The sequence below is a fragment of the Cebidichthys violaceus genome, unplaced genomic scaffold (assembly GCF_023349555.1).
Source record: "Cebidichthys violaceus isolate CVI_PGR_0920_01 unplaced genomic scaffold, fCebVio1.0.p SCAF_9, whole genome shotgun sequence".
NCBI lineage: Eukaryota > Metazoa > Chordata > Actinopteri > Perciformes > Stichaeidae > Cebidichthys > Cebidichthys violaceus.
Genome location: NW_027176975.1, coordinates 17,725,610 through 17,747,401, shown reverse-complemented (window position 1 = coordinate 17,747,401; position 21,792 = coordinate 17,725,610). Strand labels below are relative to the sequence as shown.

General features: G+C 40.4%; 1 protein-coding gene across 3 annotated transcripts in view; it reads right to left on the bottom strand.

The window, feature by feature from the left end:
- The window catches only part of unc5db (unc-5 netrin receptor Db), a 208,455-nt gene that overhangs the window by 76,513 nt on the left and 110,150 nt on the right, over positions 1-21,792 (bottom strand). For all 3 annotated transcript variants that reach the window (XR_011102151.1, XM_068703346.1, XM_068703347.1), the window contains exons 3-4: positions 8,993-9,136; positions 7,583-7,686 (exon numbers count right to left, since the gene is read on the bottom strand). Coding sequence is in view for 2 of the 3 variants with exons in the window: in XM_068703346.1 (XP_068559447.1) it covers positions 7,583-7,686; positions 8,993-9,136 (248 nt within the window). In the remaining variant the exon portion in view is untranslated. The remainder of the gene's footprint in view (positions 1-7,582; positions 7,687-8,992; positions 9,137-21,792) is intronic.

Sequence of the window (21,792 nt, the reverse complement as noted above, 5' to 3'; positions counted from 1 at the left end):
GTATATTTCAAATTGCATCTATTACACACATGAAAATAAAGTTGTGAACACCGGCTGAACATCTATTATCAGAATCATTATAACTGTATGTTAACTACTGTGTAAAGGGAATACTGCTGTTAAAAATAACTGTATTTGTAAAGTGTTTGCAAACCAAATGTTATTGCACTTTTGTTCATATAGCAGTACTTTTAAAAAAAAAGTATGCAATACACTATTTGGAATTCATTATTGAATTTTGCGCAGAACAATGTGATTAATCGCGATTAAAAATTATAATCGTTGCCCAGTACTTGCATTTAAGAAGTGGATGTAGTCAGAATGAGTCTTGAGTTTATTTTGACCGTCGCCATCTTGGATCATAGCAGTCGCCATGTTGTTTTTTTGCCACAAAAAGTGACAGGAGAGGGTGTGGCTAAATTCAACTAGGACACTCAATAACACATCTCTCGGCAACCAAAATGTCACAATTAACTTTCATGAATTGAAGACAACTGAAAGGGACAAAAACACAGACCGCTCCGAGACCGGATAACTCCATTGTAGCGACCCGTCAATCACAAGATAGCCACGACCCAAAGCATACCGTCCTTTATCGTTTATTTGACTCTACATGGACCATGAGTTACCAAATGAACATCATGATGTATTGAAGAAGATTTGAAACTAGTGAGTGAGAATAGGGATGGACCAATACCGATGTCAGCTATGGGGCCATTACTGACTCAAACAACTGGTTTGGGTATTGTGACGCATAATTTTTTTTCAATTAATCGCAAAAAAATCATCATCATTAATCTTTGCCCAGCACTAATATACAGTGGGTATGGAAAGTATTCAGACCCCTTTAAATTTTTCACTATTTGTTTCATTGCAGCCATTTGCTAAAATCGAAAAAGTTAATTTTATTTCTCATTAATGTACACTCAGCACCCCATCTTGACAGAAAAAAAAAACAGAAATGTAGAAATTTTTGCAAATTTATTAAAAAAGAAAAACTGAAATATCACATGGTCATAAGTATTCAGACCTTTTGCTCAGTATTGAGTAGAAGCACCCTTTTGAGCTAGTACAGCCATGAGTCTTCTTGGGAATGATGCAACAAGTTTTTCACACCTGGATTTGGGGATCCTCTGCCATTCTTCCTTGCAGATCCTCTCCAGTTCCGTCAGGTTGGATGGTGAACATTGGTGGACAGCCATTTTCAGGTCTCTCCAGAGATGCTCAATTGGGTTTAGGTCAGGGCTCTGTCTGGGCCAGTCAAGAATGGTCACAGAGTTGTTCCGAAGCCACTCCTTTGTTATTTTAGCTGTGTGCTTAGGGTCATTGTCTTGTTGGAAGGTGAACCTTCGGCCCAGTCTGAGGTCCTGAGCACTCTGGAAGAGTTTTTCTTCCAGGATATCTCTGTACTTGGCCGCATTCATCTTTCCTTCAATTGCAACCAGTCGTCCTGTCCCTGCAGCTGAAAAACACCCCCATAGCATGATGCTGCCACCACCATGTTTCACTGTTGGGATTGTATTGGGCAGGTGATGAGCAGTGCCTGGTTTTCTCCACACATACCGCTTAGAATTAACACCAAAAAGTTCAATCTTCGTCTCATCAGACCAGAGAATCTTATTTCTCATAGTCTGGGAGTCCTTCATGTGTTTGTTGGCAAACTCTATGCGGGCTTTCATATGTCTTGCACTGAGGAGAGGCTTTCGTCGGGCCACTCTGCCATAAAGCCCCGACTGGTGGAGGGCTGCAGTGATAGTTGACTTTGTGGAACTTTCTCCCATCTCCCTACTGCATCTCTGGAGCTCAGCCACAGTGATCTTTGGGTTCTTCTTTACCTCTCTCACCAAGGCTCTTCTCCCACAATTGCTCCGTTTGGCTGGACGGCCAGGTCTAGGAAGAGTTCTGGTCGTCCCAAACTTCTTCCATTTAAGGATTATGGAGGCCACTGTGCTCTTAGGAACCTTGAGTGCTGCAGAAATTCTTTTGTAACCTTGGCCAGATCTGTGCCTTGCCACAATTCTGTCTCTGTGCTCCTTGGGCAGTTCCTTCGACCTCATGATTCTCATTTGCTCTGACATGCACTGTGAGCTGTAAGGTCTTATATAGACAGGTGTGTGCCTTTCCTAATCAAGTCCAATCAGTTCATTTAAACACAGCTGGACTCCAATGAAGGAGTAGAACCATCTCAAGGAGGATCAGAAGAAATGGACAGCATGTGAGTTAAATATGAGCGTCACAGCAAAGAGTCTGAATACTTATGACCATGTGATATTTCAGTTTTTCTTTTTGAATAAATTTGCAAAAATTTCTACATTTCTGTTTTTTTCTGTCAAGATGGGGTGCTGAGATATTAATGAGAAATAAAATGAACTTTTTCGATTTTAGTAAATGGCTGCAATGAAACAAAGAGTGAAAAATGTAAAGGGGTCTGAATACTTTCCGTACCCACTGTGTATATATATATATATATATATATATATATATATATATATATATATATATATATATATATATATATATTTATATATACACACACATATATATGTTTGAGTATTTACTCTACCAATCAGATGTCTATATGTAACCTGTGAGGCAAAATCCATCCCCAAATAGCTTTGTGCTACTCACAAAAATCAATATTGCTGTGACCGTAAAAGTGGAAGCTGACCTAAAGGAATGTATCAACATTTTTACCAACTTACGTCTTCTCTCATGTGTATTTTGGACAATATACAGACACAATTTAGAAAGTATATCAAACTGTAAGACGAGAGGGGGACAGAAATAGGATTGTGGAGAGTGAGGGGGACATGTTTATTTACTGGAAATTATGCCCTGGTGCTACAGCAACGGCATTTGTATTCCAGACTGGTCTGACACACCGAGTATCATTTTATGCTTTGGCAATTGATGCTCAGAGCAAGTGCTCTGGAAGTCAGTTGACATAGTATAAAGAGAGAGAAAGTTGGCATTGGAGGAGGACTGGGTGGATGGATGGGTCAAACAAACACAAGGCTTTTTACGCAGAAGACTGCTGTTCATGTCAACCGCTGACTTGATGTTTTCTCATCTGCGTAACAAACATACTCATTTGAACCTAAACTTAGTAGTTTTGTTTGAATTCACTTTAAACAGGTGTTTAAAACTGAGACTGTGCGTCTGCATGTGACGTGTTGGGAGTGAGGGCGTTAAAACAAAAGTCAGGTGGCCATTTTGCAAGGTTTTTTTTGCTGTCTGTATCGGCCATTAAAAGACCCCATCATCAAATTTAAATTTCAGTGATGGAGGACGAAATCCACAGTCCTCTCTCTGTCCTAAAATACGAAATATCTTAAGTTCTAAAATATCACTAGTTTAACTGGGGCTGAAACTGGAAGGCAATCCAGGCTCTCCAAAATTTAAGAACAAGCTAAAACGGGGAAGGAAATCCCCCCAAAAAACCTTTGTTGTTAGCTTAATCATAAATAAAAACTCCAGACCTACATGTTGGCTTTATAAATGATTTATCTACTAGAATAAATGCTTAATAATATGTTATTTTTCATTGTTACTTGTTCTTTTATTTTGCCTGGATGGCCCTTATGTTCATCCTGTTTTTTTCCTCCATTTTCCACGAGCACCCGAAACACTTTTGATCTACGGTTGACAGAAACCAGTCATCTCTTTTTCTTTTGAAGCTTATATGAGGTGTCGGCCATCTCAGTTTGAAAAGCACAGTCGATATCATCCAAAGCTACAGTTTTCAGTAAAATATTTGCTGTTGTTGTTGTTACTATTCTTCCACTGCAGCTCAACAGGGAAACACTGTCTGTGGAACCGCGAAGAAGGAATTTTACAACAAAAGACTGAAGTTGGAATGGAAGAGAAGTCTTCACATTCAGGACAGTTTAATGGAGGAATGACCACAGCAAGCAACACCTCTTTCAATGTTCATATGGACCCTGACGTTTTGTTTTAAGACTTGATTCTGGAAGCCAATCATGGTCCAGTATGTAACTTACAGAGTGTGTTTGATGGAGACATGAAACGTTCAGTGCACATACACTGAGAATGGACTTGTGAAGAAGGACACATCTTGTGACAAGCAGTTCAACTTTTAAAATTAAAAATATTAACATATTCATAGATTACGGATTTTCCCATGAGGAACAAGGAGTACATGGAGGATTTTTTTAACAAAGTAATTGAACTTTCTTTGTGGAAATACCATATCAGATATGAATCTGTTTTCAAAGCTGACTATTAAACATTTCTTTTACAACTAATTAAAACCATATCTGGAGGGTATATTTAAAGGGAAACTGATTTTTCAACCTGGACCCTATTTTCCCATGTTTTTGTGTCCAAGTGACTAATGGGGTCAACACTTTTCTTTAAATTGGTCCAGTTTAGAACAAGTGTGCTGCAGATGGCTGTGACGAAACGGGCTGCAATGTAATACTTTGGGGCAATTCTGAATCATCAATGTACGTACATTGAAAGTGCTTGTTTACCACTGAAAGGCACAGACTGTCATTATACGCTGTCTGACAACATTATGTTAATGTGCCTACAGAGAAACAAAAAATACAATTCTTTGTAGGGTTCATTCCACAATGCCGTCAGACAAGTGTAATAACTGATTCTGCCAGTGGTAAGCACTTTTAGTGCATGTACATCGACGGTGCAGAGTTCCATTGCAGCCCGTTTAGTGGCTGCTGGCTGCAGCATTCTCATTCAATACTGGACCGATTTTTTAAATGGTTGTTCCCATTAGTCACTGAGACACAGAAACATGGGAAAATAGGATCCAGGTTGTAAAATACCAAAGTTGCCCTCTAAGCAGAAAATATGCTGGTTCAAGCTTCTGAAACGGATTATTTGCTGCTTTTATTTGTCATACATATTAGTTGGCTGCATATCTTTGGGCTTTGGACTTTTTGTAATTGACCATTACTCTGGGCTGTGGGAAATCATAGCTTTCTGATATTTTATAGAAAAAATGATTTGAGAAATCAAGAAAATAAATTGTTATTTATCCAACCCCAGCGTCAACTAAAAAAGCAAGTGCTGATAATCTAAAAGGAATTTCAATAATGACTCCAACAAAACGGAAGTGAGGGTGAAATCAGCACCAGAAATATATGTCAAATGTTGCTCTAAACTTACAGTATAATGGGACAAGTAATTGGATGGAAGGAATGGCTGTAAATTACAGCATTGTCAAAAAATATCTCTACTGTGTCACTTCTTCTCATCCCAATAAAAAAAACAGAGTCAAGGAGACCTGTCAGACTTGTGCTTCAATAAACTGTTGCAACCTCTTGATACAACACGATTCCACTGTGACTGATTGGAGACTCATTAGCTCACCCTGACATCCTCGCTGACGAGGGTGATTTCCAAACAGATCAGTGTTTACGCTGCACTCCGACCGCAGGCCGGGCGTTCTGTTGGGCCCGCTCTGCGTTTTGCTGCGCCGGCATCCGTCCTGCAGCTGCACTCTGAAACCTCACACGACCACATTGCTGGATGCCATCTCAATATTTCATGGACGAGGTGCCCAGATATCGACTGGGCTGAGGATCTGCCCTCCGCTCTCTGCATTATTCACTCCCGTCTCTTGCGGCTGGGCTCATTTGTGTTGACAAAGGACTAGATGAGAGGTTGTGATTCGGTCTGTACTGCTCAGATTCAACTATTTCCCCCCCACTGTGGATTCTGCGGCAATGGAATGACATCACTCCTCCATTTCCGTGCTGAATCATTTATAGAGCGCAGGGTCGGAGGTTGACCTCCACTTGAATCTGTTCCTGGCACACATCAACTACACATCCATTGTTCTTGCCGATTATCACCGGACCAAAAATAGAAGGAGACATTCTGCATTTTGGAGAGGAATGTGCACTTGGTGACATTGAATGCTATATTAGTCAGTCTTTCAGGTTGATCTCAGTGTGAGAAACATCTGCTCTCCATCTCAATGGGGGGTGCTGTTAAAGTTGCCACCAGGCATTTAATTACCAAAAGCAATCACAACACTTTATGTTGATAATGAATACTATTAAATACTGTATCGTGGGGGTTTTCCAAGCCCAGTTATGCAATGTTTAGCAGTGATGACGTGTTTCCACCACAACCAGGAGGTAGTTGTAGCACGTTTTTGTGATTTATATTTATTTTATTTGATCATTTATTTATTAGCCTTCGAACATCTGGCCGGGGACAGCAGATGTAAACTAGCCTCTCTGGCTAACTCTGGCTCACCTACAGTTTCACTGTTGATTGGTGTGCATTGTCCCTGCAAAATAAATAAACAAATAAATAAATCATTTTACTTACATTTTCAATGCAACCCTGCAGCCTGATGCTGTTTGCAGGTCATCCTGTGCACAATTATGATGCCACAGCGGTGTTATTTAATAAAGCGTCAATCAAGTCAACGCTTGTTACATCAATTGCATAAATTAACACTTCAAATTTGCATTAATCGCTGTTAAAATCATGTTATGCACTCTGTACTGAACACCGCTGAGCTTTATGCATTAGCACTGTTCATGCTATTAGCACCGTAAGCTGCTAGCCGCTGGCTCAGTGGTCGCCATGTTGAGAGCCGCGCGGAGGCAATCCCTAAATCGTAGATATGCTCTGAATTTCGAATTTAGCACGTTCGAGTAAAGTATCTGAATACTTCCTCCACCACTGCCGAGCTTATACCAAAATTACATATTTGTTGGACGAGGAAGCCTTAATGACAAACCTGCACTGACACAGATGATCACAATCCTGGATGATATTAGAGTCATATAAACAGGGAGTAATGAAGAGATAGGACTTGTATCCTATCTTTCTATCTGATCTTATTTTTAACTTAAGTCAAGATAGGACAAGCTGCTGAGGATATTCTTCTTTAACGAGGCCCAAAGATTCCAGACTAGTACAGCACCTAGTATATTTCATGTTTGATTTCTTAGATGCAGTGATGCAATGCCCATCCACAGATCTGGATGTCCATGTTGCAACCAGACACAGTGATGAGATTCCCTTTCATGACTTTGATGTCTTCACCAACACAGTGGGAGCTGCTGATGGATGAAACTACAGAATCCAGTAGAAGAAAGCGTAACATCCTCCAAACACCCACTCCCTTGCATCATCCCACAAAAAAAAAACCCCGCAATTGGACCATTCACTTTGTGGCCTGCCCCACTTTAAACCAGATGTTTCTCAAAGCAAAAAAACACTCACGAGGTTAACGATGCTATAAACTGAATTTTAGAAGTGGATCTCTGAGTATTTTTGATGTCTATATTTTTATTAAATTACAGTTTTCAGAAGATTTGATTAAAATGTGTGTTCTGAATCCTCTTCATCCTCACTTTGGAACAAACACTGTCACTTCTAAACTTATTGCTGGTATCTAACACCACTGTATCAATCTCTTAAAGGTCAGAGAAAGCAGAGCTGAAGGTAGAATTGGCAGAGGGTTACTCTGCCAGAATAAGGATGGCCACTCTGATGCAGATGTTTTTTTCTGCTCAGCGAGAGTATAAGCTTCTGCTCCTACGGGGGGAGGAGGAGGAGTGAGTAGCAGCAGCCTTACCTCTGCCACAGGCACTCCCTCTGGAGGGCGACAGTGCAGTACGATCATCCCGTTGATTGGCACCTCCTTCCCCTGGGGGTCCTGCTCAAAGTTTTTCCTCAGGTCTGTGTGGGGAGATAAGAGGCAGCTGTCAGGTGTCAAGTGTTACGGTCAGCCGGGCCTCAATCCTCTCCGGCAGCTAACAAGCCAGCCTGCCCTCGGCTCTGCACGCCACAACCTTCAAAACCCTCCAACCAGTGCAGGACAGAGAGGATCCCATGGCCCTGTGTTATGTAATCTGTTGACAAGGTGGTTTGGAGGATACACCGGATGGAAGAATTGCACGAGGATTGCTCCGATCATCCCGGGCGTTCATGTGCATATAAAAATGAAGGATCCTATTCTTATCATTTTCAAAACTGCCTTTGATAGGTAATTTCAACACGAATGGGTTTCATGTACCCTAGGATCATGAGAGATTCCCTGCATGTAAGGGATCCTAAGACAGAAGGGAAACTCTATAACAGTGCCTAAGTTCAGCTGGCAGGTAGGTAAGAAACACAATGAGATGCAAATCCTAGCAGATAAAGATTTTTGACATCACATCATCGTCCATTAAGTCAAATTCTTACTTTCTTCAAAGGACAAGAAAATACTTCCTTGATGTGTGTGATTTCTCTCAGTTTTCTCTCCAGGGCCACATAAGAAATCAAGTAGAAACGGTTGGAGTGCAGCGTGAACACAGAGGAGGGCTTTAAGATAACCTATAACACCATCTGGCAGCGATATTGGATTTGGACAACACTGGGCTGTGAATAGCTGAGTGTGTCTAAACTTGATTAGACAGCATTCTTTCCTGGGAATAGATTATTTCACCACTGATACATCTGATTCATTTCCCGCTAAGATAATGTCAGCTTGCTGTGTTCATATAGTTTGGTCCAAACCAAAGGATAAAATGTTGGTGGCCCCGTTGCCGATTACCTCCAGTCTGCTAGAGACGCATGGACAGACACTGTGAATCAGTGTGGGTGACCTGTCATTCTGCATGATGAAAATACTTACTTGGACCTCCAGGGGAAGTTTATTTTGATCTCAGGGCCTGACAGCCTTCACTTGAAGGCTTTATTTTGTATATGCTTTTGTTTTTTTAATTTATTTTCTGTATTTATATTCTGCTCTGGTGGTCACGAAAAAACCCTGAAGAAAAGCAGTATTCAGGCCAATTATTTAAGGTATTGCATATCGCTGTCACTTAACCTTTGTGGATGTTGATTTTTTATTTTTTTATGGTAAAGCACAGGACATTTTATCTCATTTGGTCTTTAAAACACAAAAGGGACGGCTACGCCCTTTTCACTTACAGCTTTCTTGCCCAAAGCTTTGCTATAGAGCTGCCAGAACAGATCGCTGAGGTGTTTCCATACTCACAGGCGATGCGGACGGTAGCCTTGCGACTCTTGGAGGTGCCCAGGTGGCTCCAGGCCACACAGAGACACCAGTAGTCCTCCGGGCCGTGGAAATCTTCCACCTGCTGACGGGACACATTTATCATCACCTCACGCACCTTTAGCCCTGGAACAACAGAGAAGATAAGACAGTTAGAGCCTGCTACCGGGACCTGAATCCAACGGCTTAAGACATATCAGGTTTCAGTTCGGGTTTGGGTCGTTCTGTTATGTAAAGCTTCGGGTCGGGTTTGGAGTTAGTTTTGTTGATTCCCGGCAATACATTGAGTTTTGACTCAAGTTTGGGCCATTTTGGTCTGGTTGGGGTTTAACTCTTTTCAATGAAAATTATTTAGACCAATTGTTAGTTGGTCTAACATATGTTATTTTCATTTTAGGAAGTGTATTTTAGGAAGTGTATTTTTAATTTCTGCCTAAAGCAAGCACACATTATTTTGAGTGTTGGACTAATTTAAACTTGACGCTAAAGTCAGAGGATCATTAAAGTTATCATAAATCATCCTGAAGAGGACATACATGTTAAGTATTAACTATTAAGGTTTAGTCAACAAAGAAAAGGAAAGAAAAGATCATGGTTTGGGTTGAAATAAGTTTGTTTGATACTTAACTTCACTTATGCATCCTATGTAATTTAAAATTAGTCAACAGTGACAATTGGTTTTACACAAGACAGGAACAGCGGTGTCATTGGTGTAACCTCCCTTGGTGCACTTTGATTACGTATTTCTGTGGAACCGGGGAACTTGTGTGTCCACCACTCAAAAGGTCTCCTTGTTGACTTTTCATTGGCACTGTCTCCGTGGTTCCGGTGCCACCACTGCTTAATCCATTGTTAAGAGGTTATGGTCATTTCACATTCTGTAAAGTCAGGGCGGAATCTCAATTCACTAAGGAGCCATGCATGGTAAAAATATGGCTTAGGACGTCGGGTTGGGATGGGATTTCAAATGCGGTTGTACCAGTCAGGGTCAGTTGGGATAGGTCTTGAAGATGCAGTCTTTCTAGACTGGGTCTCTGCCTTTTCTTAGGCACATGCAGCGCAAACTGAAATAAGAAAGCCCTGCATTCTAAATAAGAGTCCTTACAGAATCCTTAATCAATACCACGATACGTCTACAAGCTTGCGTCAGTGATCAATGGGTATTACAGGATTAGTTATGCATAAATTCTTATAAAGGCTGACACACTTCCTTTGTCAGTGCATTTTACCCCGCCCTCGGCTGAGCTCTGAGAGCATCACACATCACGCAGAAACACAATCCCCCGGGGGCCTCTACTGTATGTTGTGAGCGCTCAACGCCGCTAACAAGAGGAGAGCTAAATCAGCTGTAGCAGAATTAGCATTAATAACTTGAACCACTCTTAACCACTTCAAAAAGCATGTGTAGGCGACAAAAGGACAATAGACCATATTATGTAACACAAAAAGGAATGCGAACACAGCACTTTGCGCAATGCTCTGACTGTATTCTATTGAATGCAATAAAGAAGAAGAAGAAGAAGAAGAAGAAGAAGAAGAAGAAGAAGAAGAAGAAAACCCTTTATTTGAAAATCTTCTTATGCAACACGCTCCCCCCAGTTGGAAGTCTTCGTCACCCTGTCATCTAACTTCAGATGGGTATACAGCAACTGGTTTTAATCTGAGTCCTCGGCTTAGGGCCTGTCACATGTGTTTTCTCACTGCTCCTCAGAGCCGTTTGCAGCCTGCAGGCCACAGCTGGATTAAAGGCAAGGGATGTGCAATGAACTGGGGACTGCCAAAGACCAATACCCAAACCCCTCCACCCCTGACTCTTCTGGCTTTTGTGAATACACCCTCTCTGATAAATAACACTTTAATCTGACATGCTCTTACTAAAGTCAAACAGCCTCATACTGCGGCTGCACAGCTTGCGAAGCGCTGAGCAGACTTCGGAATGAATACCAATTAAACCCGAGTGACTGGCAGAGAGACCATGGTGATGGATCCACGCTGGCGTTCGCAGTGAAATTAAGAAATGGAGAGCATTTCGTGGCGGGCAGTCTCCACTGTGCCGGGTGTAAATGTCAACAACAGAAAAGTGGGCTTCTTGCTTTTTTGTCACCCCAAACACGGTTGACATGTTGTGAAAAGCTGATACAAATTAGGCCGTTCATCTCAATATGGTGCACTGCAGTGTCTTTGGCGAGCGGGTTACTTTAAATCGTGATTGACAGTCCTGAAGAAAAAAAGAAAAAGGCTACTTTAAGAAGGGGAATAAACAAAGCAGCAGCTCTACGGTTGGTGCTTCCTAGTCACAGCCCCTGTAGAGACAGAGACACAAGCATAATTCATAATTTCTCGAGCAGCGGCAGAGAGCTGGCAAGTGTATGTGTGGGAGGAGAGACAGCGGAGAAAATAATGACTAATGACTTTCCATGATGCCCTAAAAAGTGTGAGCCTGTGTTTCAGAGAATAAGAAGAGAAGTGAGGAGACAGGCTGATGGAGAGAGAGAGAGATGCCAGCGGTAAGCTTTCTCAACAGAGCGACATTTCCTGGAGTAAAAACCGGCGTCGACAGGTGGTTTGCCGGCGAGATGGAGACAAGTGCTGCCACTGTGTCATCTGTCAGCCCTATTTGTTTATAGGCAGAATACTGTTGACAGGGCTCATTAGAGAAAACCACTTGATCTGTTCTCCTCCCCAATCCCCTCCTTGCTCTGCGCAGTTTCCTGAATCACTTGATGAATCCGTCCAAAACGGCTGAATCACTCTGAGAAAGACTTGCAAGAGGGCTGATATAACAACTAAGTTTTGTCTGTTCTGATTCCAGTGACGAGGAGAGTGCCACAGTCTAGCTTATTAACTTGGATGTGGGTGACAGGAAATTCATTAAAATGTTACATTAGGATCATTTCTGCTTAAAAAGTTTCAACTTCACGGGTTTGAGCTCATAGGGAAACTTTTGTTCCATGTCATCTTTCACTCTCAGCACACATCCCCTCTGGTTCTCTTCTGTTAACCATCCAATAAAGGTAAAATTGGAATGGGGTGCAGCCCCATAGATCAATATTAGACTTTTCAGAAAATGGCAATATCTGCCCAATGTACTGGCAAACCCAAAATACTGGTCTATTGGCTCTGAAGTAGAGGAAAAGTGAGAGCTCAGGATTAGACTACATTACCCTCACTTGAAAGGCCCTGCCCTCATTTTAAAGGTGATGAGTCATTGATCTGTTTAATGTCACATTAACAGATAGTTCATCTTTCTGCTTATTAAAGCAGAGTCACTGTATATCAAACCGGGCCGTGATAGCCATACATTCTTATCTTTAGGATAAGTTAGGCAATTCAGAAACATCATCATGTGGTACAGAAATACGTCATTTCCAAAGCCCATAGATGAAAGAATAGCAGTCGCTACTGTCGATAGCTTGGCTATTTAAAAATGTCGGGTTAGTGTGATTTGTACGATTCTCGCTGACCAATCAGTGATCTGCAGTGTTTTAACTCCACCTTCTAGAATCGGCTCAGTTTGCTTGGAACCTCAACCAAAGTGGTACCAAAAAAAGTAACAGGTATCAGGTACTATCCACAACGTTTGCTGATGGAGAACCAAATTCTAAAAACAATGCAAATGAAATGTGAAAATAGACACCTTCTGACACTTTTCATGAAATAAAAAACCTTTCAATTTAAAATGTACATATTTGGTATTTGAAATACACAATAGTGTAATACTGTAATTCCATTACACTTCAAAAACTACTTTCTCTCACCTGTGATTCATTTTTTTTCTAAATTTGAATTGCGATGGCATTTGTCCTGAGTTGTGGATTGTAGTCCTGCACTTAATTATTTATCTTTTTCAGCACTCGATCTATTAACACTTTAACTATTTAACTATTCAAAATGTGTAATGGTCAATCTCAAGAAGGGATGCAACTAATGACTATTTTGATAATCAATTAATCTGACATTATTACTTTGTTAAATCGATTATTAATCCGGTGAAAGAAAAAAAAGCTAAATTTCCATTGTTTTATTAATAAAAAACTAAACTTATTCCATGTCTTATACAATGCTCTTTTACTACAATACACAAATGGGAAACGTTACTATTTAATCTGCTATTACTTAAATTTCTGTTGTGAAGAAATCAGTGGTGGAATGTAACTAAATACATTTACTCAAGTACTGTACTTAAGTATATTTTTGAGGTACTTGAACTTAACTTGAGTATTTCAATTTTCTTTTTCTTTTTTACTCCGCTATATTTATTTTACAACTTTAGTTACTTACTTTGAAGATCTAGATTGATAACACGACATATAGTTCAACCTATAAATCATATTGTGTTATTATATTTTAAGCCTCTCAGCAGTATAGAAAGTCTTTACCAACTACAACATCAACGTGATGTACACATTAATCAGTTCCAGTAATATAATGTCATTCTAAGATGGTCCACTCTGCAAAAATAGCACTTTTTTTTAATGCTAATACTTTTGTAATTTTACTTGGGCAAGATTTGGAAGGCAGGACTTTTGCAGACTATTTTTACATGGTAGTATTGCTACTTTTACTTCCACCACCGGAAGAGATAAATGATTAACTTTAGACTGTTTCTGACCAATGGCATGAAATATTCCAAAAACTCCACGTTACTTTATACTGTGTCTCTCTCACCTAAATTCAAAAAATGCCTTAATTTTGATGGATAATTACAGAAATACCCTGCGTCTGTTTTTTGTAATAGATTAAAGTAGCCGGGCATCAAGTACTTAGTAACTTAATCAAGCGTTAATTTTGAAATAGCTTTAATCAGGGGCCCGACTGCCGGCTAAATTGATCCTTCACTAAACATAGAGGAAACAGACGGAGGGCATTTCTGTCAGTTACATTTGTTTTTAAATTAGGATTTGTAACTGATTGTTTGCCGCTACGTTTGAAGGATACATTCAGGATGTCAAACTGATTCAGGGGGGAAAACAGGTTAAAAAGATAAAGATGGAAGCTAAAGCCTACAGATCAAAGTGTAAAAGTAAACCTGGAGACGGTGGTCTAACGCACATGTTTTGAAACGCATCTTGAACAAATCTTAGATCGGAAAAGGCAATTTTGCAGCATGACCCAAGTATACTTTGACCATAGAATCAGTCAGTTACATGAGTTCCATGTTTTTCGGCCTTTATTAGTTTACATTTTGGTTAGTGGGTACCATTAAAAGTCTTGTTCCATTAGCTCCTAGCATGGGACAGTTTCACATGGAGAGAAAAAATGTGGAGTGGTGAAACCATTTCTGAAATTAAATGTTCACCCAATTCCTAATGGATATTTGGTCAGTGGGGAGGGTATTCCCAGCCCAACGAGTTTTCTTTTCAATGTAACATTTTTTGGGTACATCAATTTGGACATTTTTAAGAAATATGGCTACCAATACAATACAGATCCTGCTAACAAATCAATTTGAGAAGAAATGGAAGAAACCCCATATTGTTAAGGAGTTAAGCTTACAGAGGTCAAACTCTGTATGGGAGAGAAGCTTGGCTAAATGGATTCACCCACATAACAAAAGGAGACAATCTTTACCAGAAAAATGACAGCCTGTTTGCTCAAACACTTAAAGTGACCTACATTTGAAAAGGAAAACTCATGCAGTCATGCAAATAGTCTCAGTAAAGAAAGCAGAAGAAGCTTGACATTTCCTCAACTTAACCAAGCAGTCAGTGTTGCAATGTTAAATTGAGCCAAACTTCAGCAAATTGCAGGGCTGATGAGACAACGCTCATCTAACACACTGATATTGATCATTTTGAAAGGCATTGACAGACTTTCTATTGAGTGTTGTAGGAATGAGTCCAAAAACAAAGAAATTAGTTTTTGGACTTCCTGTTCCCTCGTCTCAAAGTGAATTGTTTTTTTTGGATGGGTTTGGTTGGTAATTGGTAGGATGCCTTGAATAAGGTCTGTGGTTAAGATATTTGATTGTTTTGGTCTACAGCAGTGGTGCCCACACTTTTCCGGCTTGCGAGCTACTTTTAAAATGACCAAGTCAAAATGATCTACCTACATTCAATATCTATCTATCTATCTATCTATCTATCTATCTATCTATCTATCTATCTATCTATCTATCTATATATATATATATATATATATATATATATATATATATATATATATATATATACTGAGTATACTTTATATTTACAATATATGTTGGCATACCTTGCATAACTGCATGAATCCTTGAAAGCGTTTGTCAAACTCTGACAGACGCTTGTCAATCTGCTCTGTGTAGCGCGCACTGTCAAATTGCGCACACGGCTTCCGTTGCGTCTCCAGCTCTGACGCGAGGTTTTGGAAGTTCCCCAAATCACGGCGCTGCAGCTTTAGCTTCTGTAGTAGAAATAAATTGGGAGGCTAACTAATTAGCTCGCCGGAGTTGTGCGGTTGACTGCGCATACGTGGTGACCCGTGTGTTAGAAAAGACGTGATCTCAGACTGGCTGCCATGTACGTCAATCAAGTGGCAAATGCCATGAGGACATCTCATTTTTTTTGAATGTCATGCGATCTACTACCGATCGCGATCGACTTACCCCTGGTCTACAGTGTAAAATACATCAGTAAATACTTTGAAGCTCTAAGTGGCTAACAAGTGGCTAAATAAGCCAACAATGAGCCATCAAGCCGACTAGTCCACTTTTACATTCTGGTTGTGTACACTCACTCATACAACCATAGTCTAGGTCTTTTATAGCCTAACACTTTTTAATAAAAAAATCATAAAATATGTGAAAATGATCTTGCTGAACAAAAGTGATCAAATCAAACAACTGTAAGTGGCAATAGACACATTTTTTTGCTTTAAAGTTACAATCTCACATATCTCCCCTTCACTCTCTTTGGTGTCACCTATGGCAACAAGCGGTAATAATAGGCATATGTGTAATAATACGTATGTGTGCGCATCCTTCACATATCTCGAAAATCATTCATCCAATCAATTTCACACTCGGCAGGTGTATTGCTGGGGACTCAAGAATGTGCAGTTTGAAGTTGATGCAATTTGGACAGGCGACACAATCAATATTGATAAACTCAATAAACTTAACTCAACTAAAATCAACAAGTGCTTTGTGCAGCAGCACGGTCGGGGTCAAGCATTTGCAGCGGCTACTCATTAACTGTTGCGGGATGTACTAACATCACAACCAAGCTCTTCTTCAGATCCCCGGAGTCAACAAACGATGAGCGTTTCTCGACAACGCTGCTACCAACACATTCAGGGGTCAATCAGTCGGTCCGCTCCGAGCCTTAAACTCAGTTTTAGTCTTTTTAGGGAGAATTGTCTGTAAATGAAAGCTAAATTAATATTTACTGGGAAATGTTGAGGAGTGGTGTAATGTTTTTTAGCCCATACAGCCCAGAAAATCTTCATCAAGCAGCTTGTATGTTGCATTTTGCAATATCTGGGTTGAAGTCTGTAAATCACTCACTATTACTTTCAAGGCTTAATTGCTGCGAGCACACGGTAATAACTGAAGGAGACTCGGATGAGCATTTTAACATTTTAATCAACTCAGAGCCTCTCCCATCTGGATTTTAGCGTCTGGACAGTAAGAGGACACAGTTGTTTGGTGGTCTTTTAGCGATTTAATTAAATTGAAACTATAAAAGTGAGGGGGACATGCTCATAATGCATATCCAATAGATCAGAAGGGAGTCCCTTACTGACTGAAAATCCTAATGCCACAAGCTTTGCATTGATTGTAAAGTCAATTAAATAAAATACACATTATTTTGGGAATGCCACATAACAATTTACCCTTTGCTAGTTGGAGCAAGCATGGTGCCCACACTGTCACTAACTGCACTACTTGCAGAAATATCTAAGATTTGGATGAACAAAAAAGGTATTTCAGAGAGAGGCAGACAGAAAGGTCTACAATATGTGTTTGAAGGATATATCCAGGATGTCAAACTGATTCAGCAGCTGAGCGAAAAACAAGTTTGAAAGCTAAAGACAGAAGCTAAAGCCTACAGATCACCCGGTGATCAAGGCAGGAGGCAATTAAGAAGCAACTTTTGTTAAGAATAAGATATATGGTTAACACAAGCTTAAAACATTTTAATTTTGGTTTTATGCCATAAATACTTTACTCAATACCCGTGAATTTTAAAGCTTTTATGTGTCTTGAAATCCCTTGGCTTTTTGTCGAAGGAACCAGTGTGACGCTATCTTTTGGGTTGGCCTACAAAAATATGCAATCTTGCAGCACTCTATTACAAGAGCACCAGGCACAACGTTTAATAATGACTAGTTTAAAGTCCACAAAACCCACCTGAAAATGAAGAAAATCTTAAATGTTTGCTACGCTATGATTGGCCAGTCTGCGTTCCAGGGACGGGACTTAGCGAAGGGTGAATTCTGAATACTCTGCAATGGCTTATTCACCAGCTTCAAAAGCTTCTGCAGTGTTATGTGTATAGGATCCCTCAGTTCTGTCATCATCACTCTGGTAGCATTTTATCATTCTATCCCTATTATTTAAATGAACATGGTTGGTGAGTAATTGAAGGGTTTAGGGTAGAGGTTTGATGGCACCTTAAACTGTTCCATGTCTTGAAAGCACTGAAGCAGAGTGTGAAATTGCTGCTAACCTCCAGTCAACTGCAAGTAAATGATGATGGTGATGGTGGGGGTTGAGTTAGTGGGTTTGACAGGTACCGACCATCGATCAGAGCCTCTTTTCTACTCAATAAACCTTTCTGGCTGGGTTAGAAAAAAAGACAGAAAAGAACAGATGCTATTTTTTGAGACACCTTCCACTGTGGTAAAGAAGAGTTAGCTTCTCATTGTGTGGTTATATCAGTCCGTGTATTTATGACACAACAATCACACTTTCTATGTTTAATGGGTTTTTATCAGCATGTTTCTGTGATAAACACCACACTGCGTCATCTTCTTTTTGATGCCTTTCAGGAGCTCGGCAGATCCCCATTACTGATGCATATAAAACGCAAGGGACAGGTGCTCTTATCTCCACTGGTTGTAATGGTCTGCTGCACTGTGAGCCAGCATGTTAATAAAGCTAATCAAACTGAAATCACAACTGCTTTATTTATCAAGAGCGTAACACGTTGCTGCAGGTTACATAATATGTTTCTAAAGATGTTTTCTGATCCGTACATATCATGCAATGTGCAAAACCTGAACATGTACACTGCTTAATGGCAGCACTCCAATTGTGTCCATTCACTTGCTTTTTACAATCATGTTCCAGTCCAATTGTTTAACATTTGAATTTGTATGCATTTAAGGAAAGAAAGTCAGCTGTTTTTGAGAGCAGCGGGTTAACAGTCATGTATTCAGCTGTAGTCAGTATTCAAACAATTGCAGACAGGCATCAAGCATTACAGTACACACTGAAAATTAATATATAAAATACAGGTGTGATATTCTAAGTACAAAGCAACACAGATAGAATCAACATATTGCACATTATGAGCCATTCCTCTCAGTAGTGGAAATGTAGAATGTAATAAAGCATTTGGAGGCATGCTTTAGTTTGATCTCTACGCTGTACTGTAGATGTTGCTCTCTTTGCACAAAAAGGTGCATCTGATAAACAGTAGTATTCATATGTTTTGACCATAATTTCTATCAGTTATCATAACAAAGTAATTGCTTGGATCTGGGAACATAGTGACACTGCAATGAAGTCCAATGGTGCAAGAAAGCACTGCAGTCAGACAATCAGACACAATGTAACCAACAGTTTAGGCAGATGACCTAACCTACTTCATTTGTAGTCAGTTTAAACTTTGTTTTGCCAAAACTACAAAAAGTCTTGCTTTCAAATAACTCTTTAAATATGTGCACATTTTGGGTCAATGCAGGTTAAATGCAAGCGCTCAAAATCACATTTACTACTATCATTCACCGTCATCAAAAGAAATGATGGGATTCACTGGGAGCTCTTTAACTAATGCTCAAAACAGGATTGTGCTTGAAATATGTTTTTTAAAACACTGTTTTAAAAATGTTGTAAGATTTTACTCGACATTCATACATTTTTTTAAGGAAACACATCAATTTGCATGCCGACGTCATCGGTAGGAAATATCTTGATACTGAAAGGCCTATCTTGCAAAGCCTAGTAACCATTATAATATTCTGTTTTATCTTCCTTGCCCATGTGCTTGTCTGCACTTGTTTGTGCCACCTACACACGCCGTCAGAGCCACAGCAGAATTCTTCAAGTAGAACTGAGGACACTACACTTTAGATCTCAGAACAGCATTCGCACATTAGCCTCATCCTCCATCAGGGTCTCATTACATCCGCTCCAGCTCACCAAGTAGAGCTGGCTTCCACACCAGGACTTAATGCTGACAGAGGAATCCTGCAGGTATTATTCTGAAAATTCTCCCTGCTGTTTGGAAACCAGAGCACTTAAAGCACCGAGGCTTTGTTCAAAATGCATCCCAAAATTAGCCACCATTTCACTCTGCCCACATTCATATTGCATACCAGCAAAACTGGCTCGCACACAAGAGCCCAGGCACAGACATACAGTACACACACACATATACGCATGTGCATGGAGCCATTAGAGTCTATTTCACCTATCTTTTTGGGAAAGGATATTTGATAGCCCATCATTTCTTGTTCCCTCCAGAAAAGAGAACTTTTATCTCCCAACTCCATTAGGCCCTGTGCCCACTGTAACCAGAGACAGTCCCAACCCACAGCCGTGTCTCTTTGAAATGATACCCAATTTCAGGCCTGCAAAATGTGAAATCAAGCCTGACAAACCCCAAACATACCGCTAACAACTCACACATCTTGCAGTGTTGTGAGATGACGAGAACAGAAGTGACACTATGCAGCGAGGGTGGGAAACAGCAGCAATTAGAACTACAGTGGCTCATAAACAAAGAACAAGGACAACTTGTTTTGTAATTCCCTATCTGTGTCTGGATGGGGAGGTAAATGCAGATTGATACACCAAGCCGACCCACTCAAGTGAAAAGTCATCACTAACTTCAGTTCCCACATTCGTCTCTTTTCTGTTTCTGCTCCAGGTGGTATCTTCAAAACTTTTTGTACTACACCATATTGCACACATTAATTCTAATCATTAGGACTACACTCTTCTGTTTTTTTAGAGCAGAATTTGTCTAGATTACACCTGCATTAGTTTAATTGTCTCTGCAAGTGTAAGGCATTTTGTTGCTATACTGCTTGTGCAGCTCTGCCAAATGTGCAGATAGGAAAACAGTGAACCTGAGGGTATGGGTTACTGGGGCCATACGAGCCATATGGTCCACGGCTGCGGTCAAATATTCTTTTTTTGCTTGAAAAGGCTTCTAACTGAGTGAAATGACCTGGAAGTATTAAGTGGCAGACATGATATGAGCTGGTGGGATTCTCTAAATGCTAAGGAGAGGTGCTCCAATGCTTCCTTTATCATAGGGTGCTGGACCATCCTTTGTGAAAGGAAAGGAGACAATGCTATCCCAAAATTCTTTGTTGCTCTTATGTGATGCTGGTATTGATCCTCAAAACATGACTTGGTTATCTATCAGCCGACCCATATTCCACACAGAGAGGCCCTGCTGTGCCGCCTTTTGGAAATACATTTAATAACATTTAAAGCAACGCACGTCAATAACATCCGCCGTCACAGAACTACGTAGCATTAGAGTAAGTCTGATTGTCTTAGCACCGCTGTTCTGTTTTCCTAAGTCCTTATGAACTCTCCTTCACATCTTTCCTTGACCCCACTTTTTCCACCAAGGAAAAAGCGGTTAGGAAAAGACAGAGGATCATTTCTTGACCATTCAACTGCAGTTAATGTGACACGCAGCCCACCGGAGTGACAGTCGTGTCCAGATACTCCGCAGGAAGTTAAATGTGTTAGGCTCTACCAAGGTTGTACCTTCACCACAGGGCAGAATCTCGAGTAGCAGCCCAGGTGTGGATAGTAGTCTGGTAAGGGGCCTCAAGGTTGCATATTTTGCATATGATATGGTCCTGCTGCGAGAGGCAGGACTACTTTGCAACCGAGTTAAGCAGATTGGGGGTTAGCATCTCTACTTCTGAGGACTCTTCCGGAAAAGGGAATCAATTGCTCCCTTTGGGTCGGGGGGGCCTTCAGGACGCATTGCTGTACCTTGCTTAGCCCGTTGTTTAGACTGTTGATATTGCGACCTGGACATTGAAAAGAAGCAGCAAATGTATGGATGAATGTATGGAAACCATTAGTGCTCTGGGAGCCAAATGGTTAATACTACAAAACACCCTTGGTTTTGTAGTATGTGACCCAAGTTTCAGTCTATATCCACACCGTCAACTATCAGATAATGGCAATAATGCAAGCTAACAAAAAAGTGAACCTTCTAGATTTTTTTTTGCTGAAATCACGCAGTACTGAGAGGCTCCTGGAATCATTCTGCATCCTCACTTTCTTGGGTAAGTGTCGCCAAGCTCCGTCCCAAGGGTCCAAATTGGAAATAAAAACACTAGCGCATGCATCGATACTCCTGTGACGGCTCAGGTATTATAGCCAAATCCGCTGACTTGTCAGTAGTGTGAAAGGGTTCCTTTCTCTCTCGTAAAAAATAAATAAAAAATTCAAACCTTCACAGCCTAGTTCTCAGCCCTGGCAGCAAACATGCGGTGAGGCTAAATAAAATCATTTCTCTGGGGAAAAAAAAGTTATAACCCCTCCTTTCCCCCTCAGGGGTCTATAGTGTTGGTAAGACAGTGTGTGTGTGTGTGTGTGTATA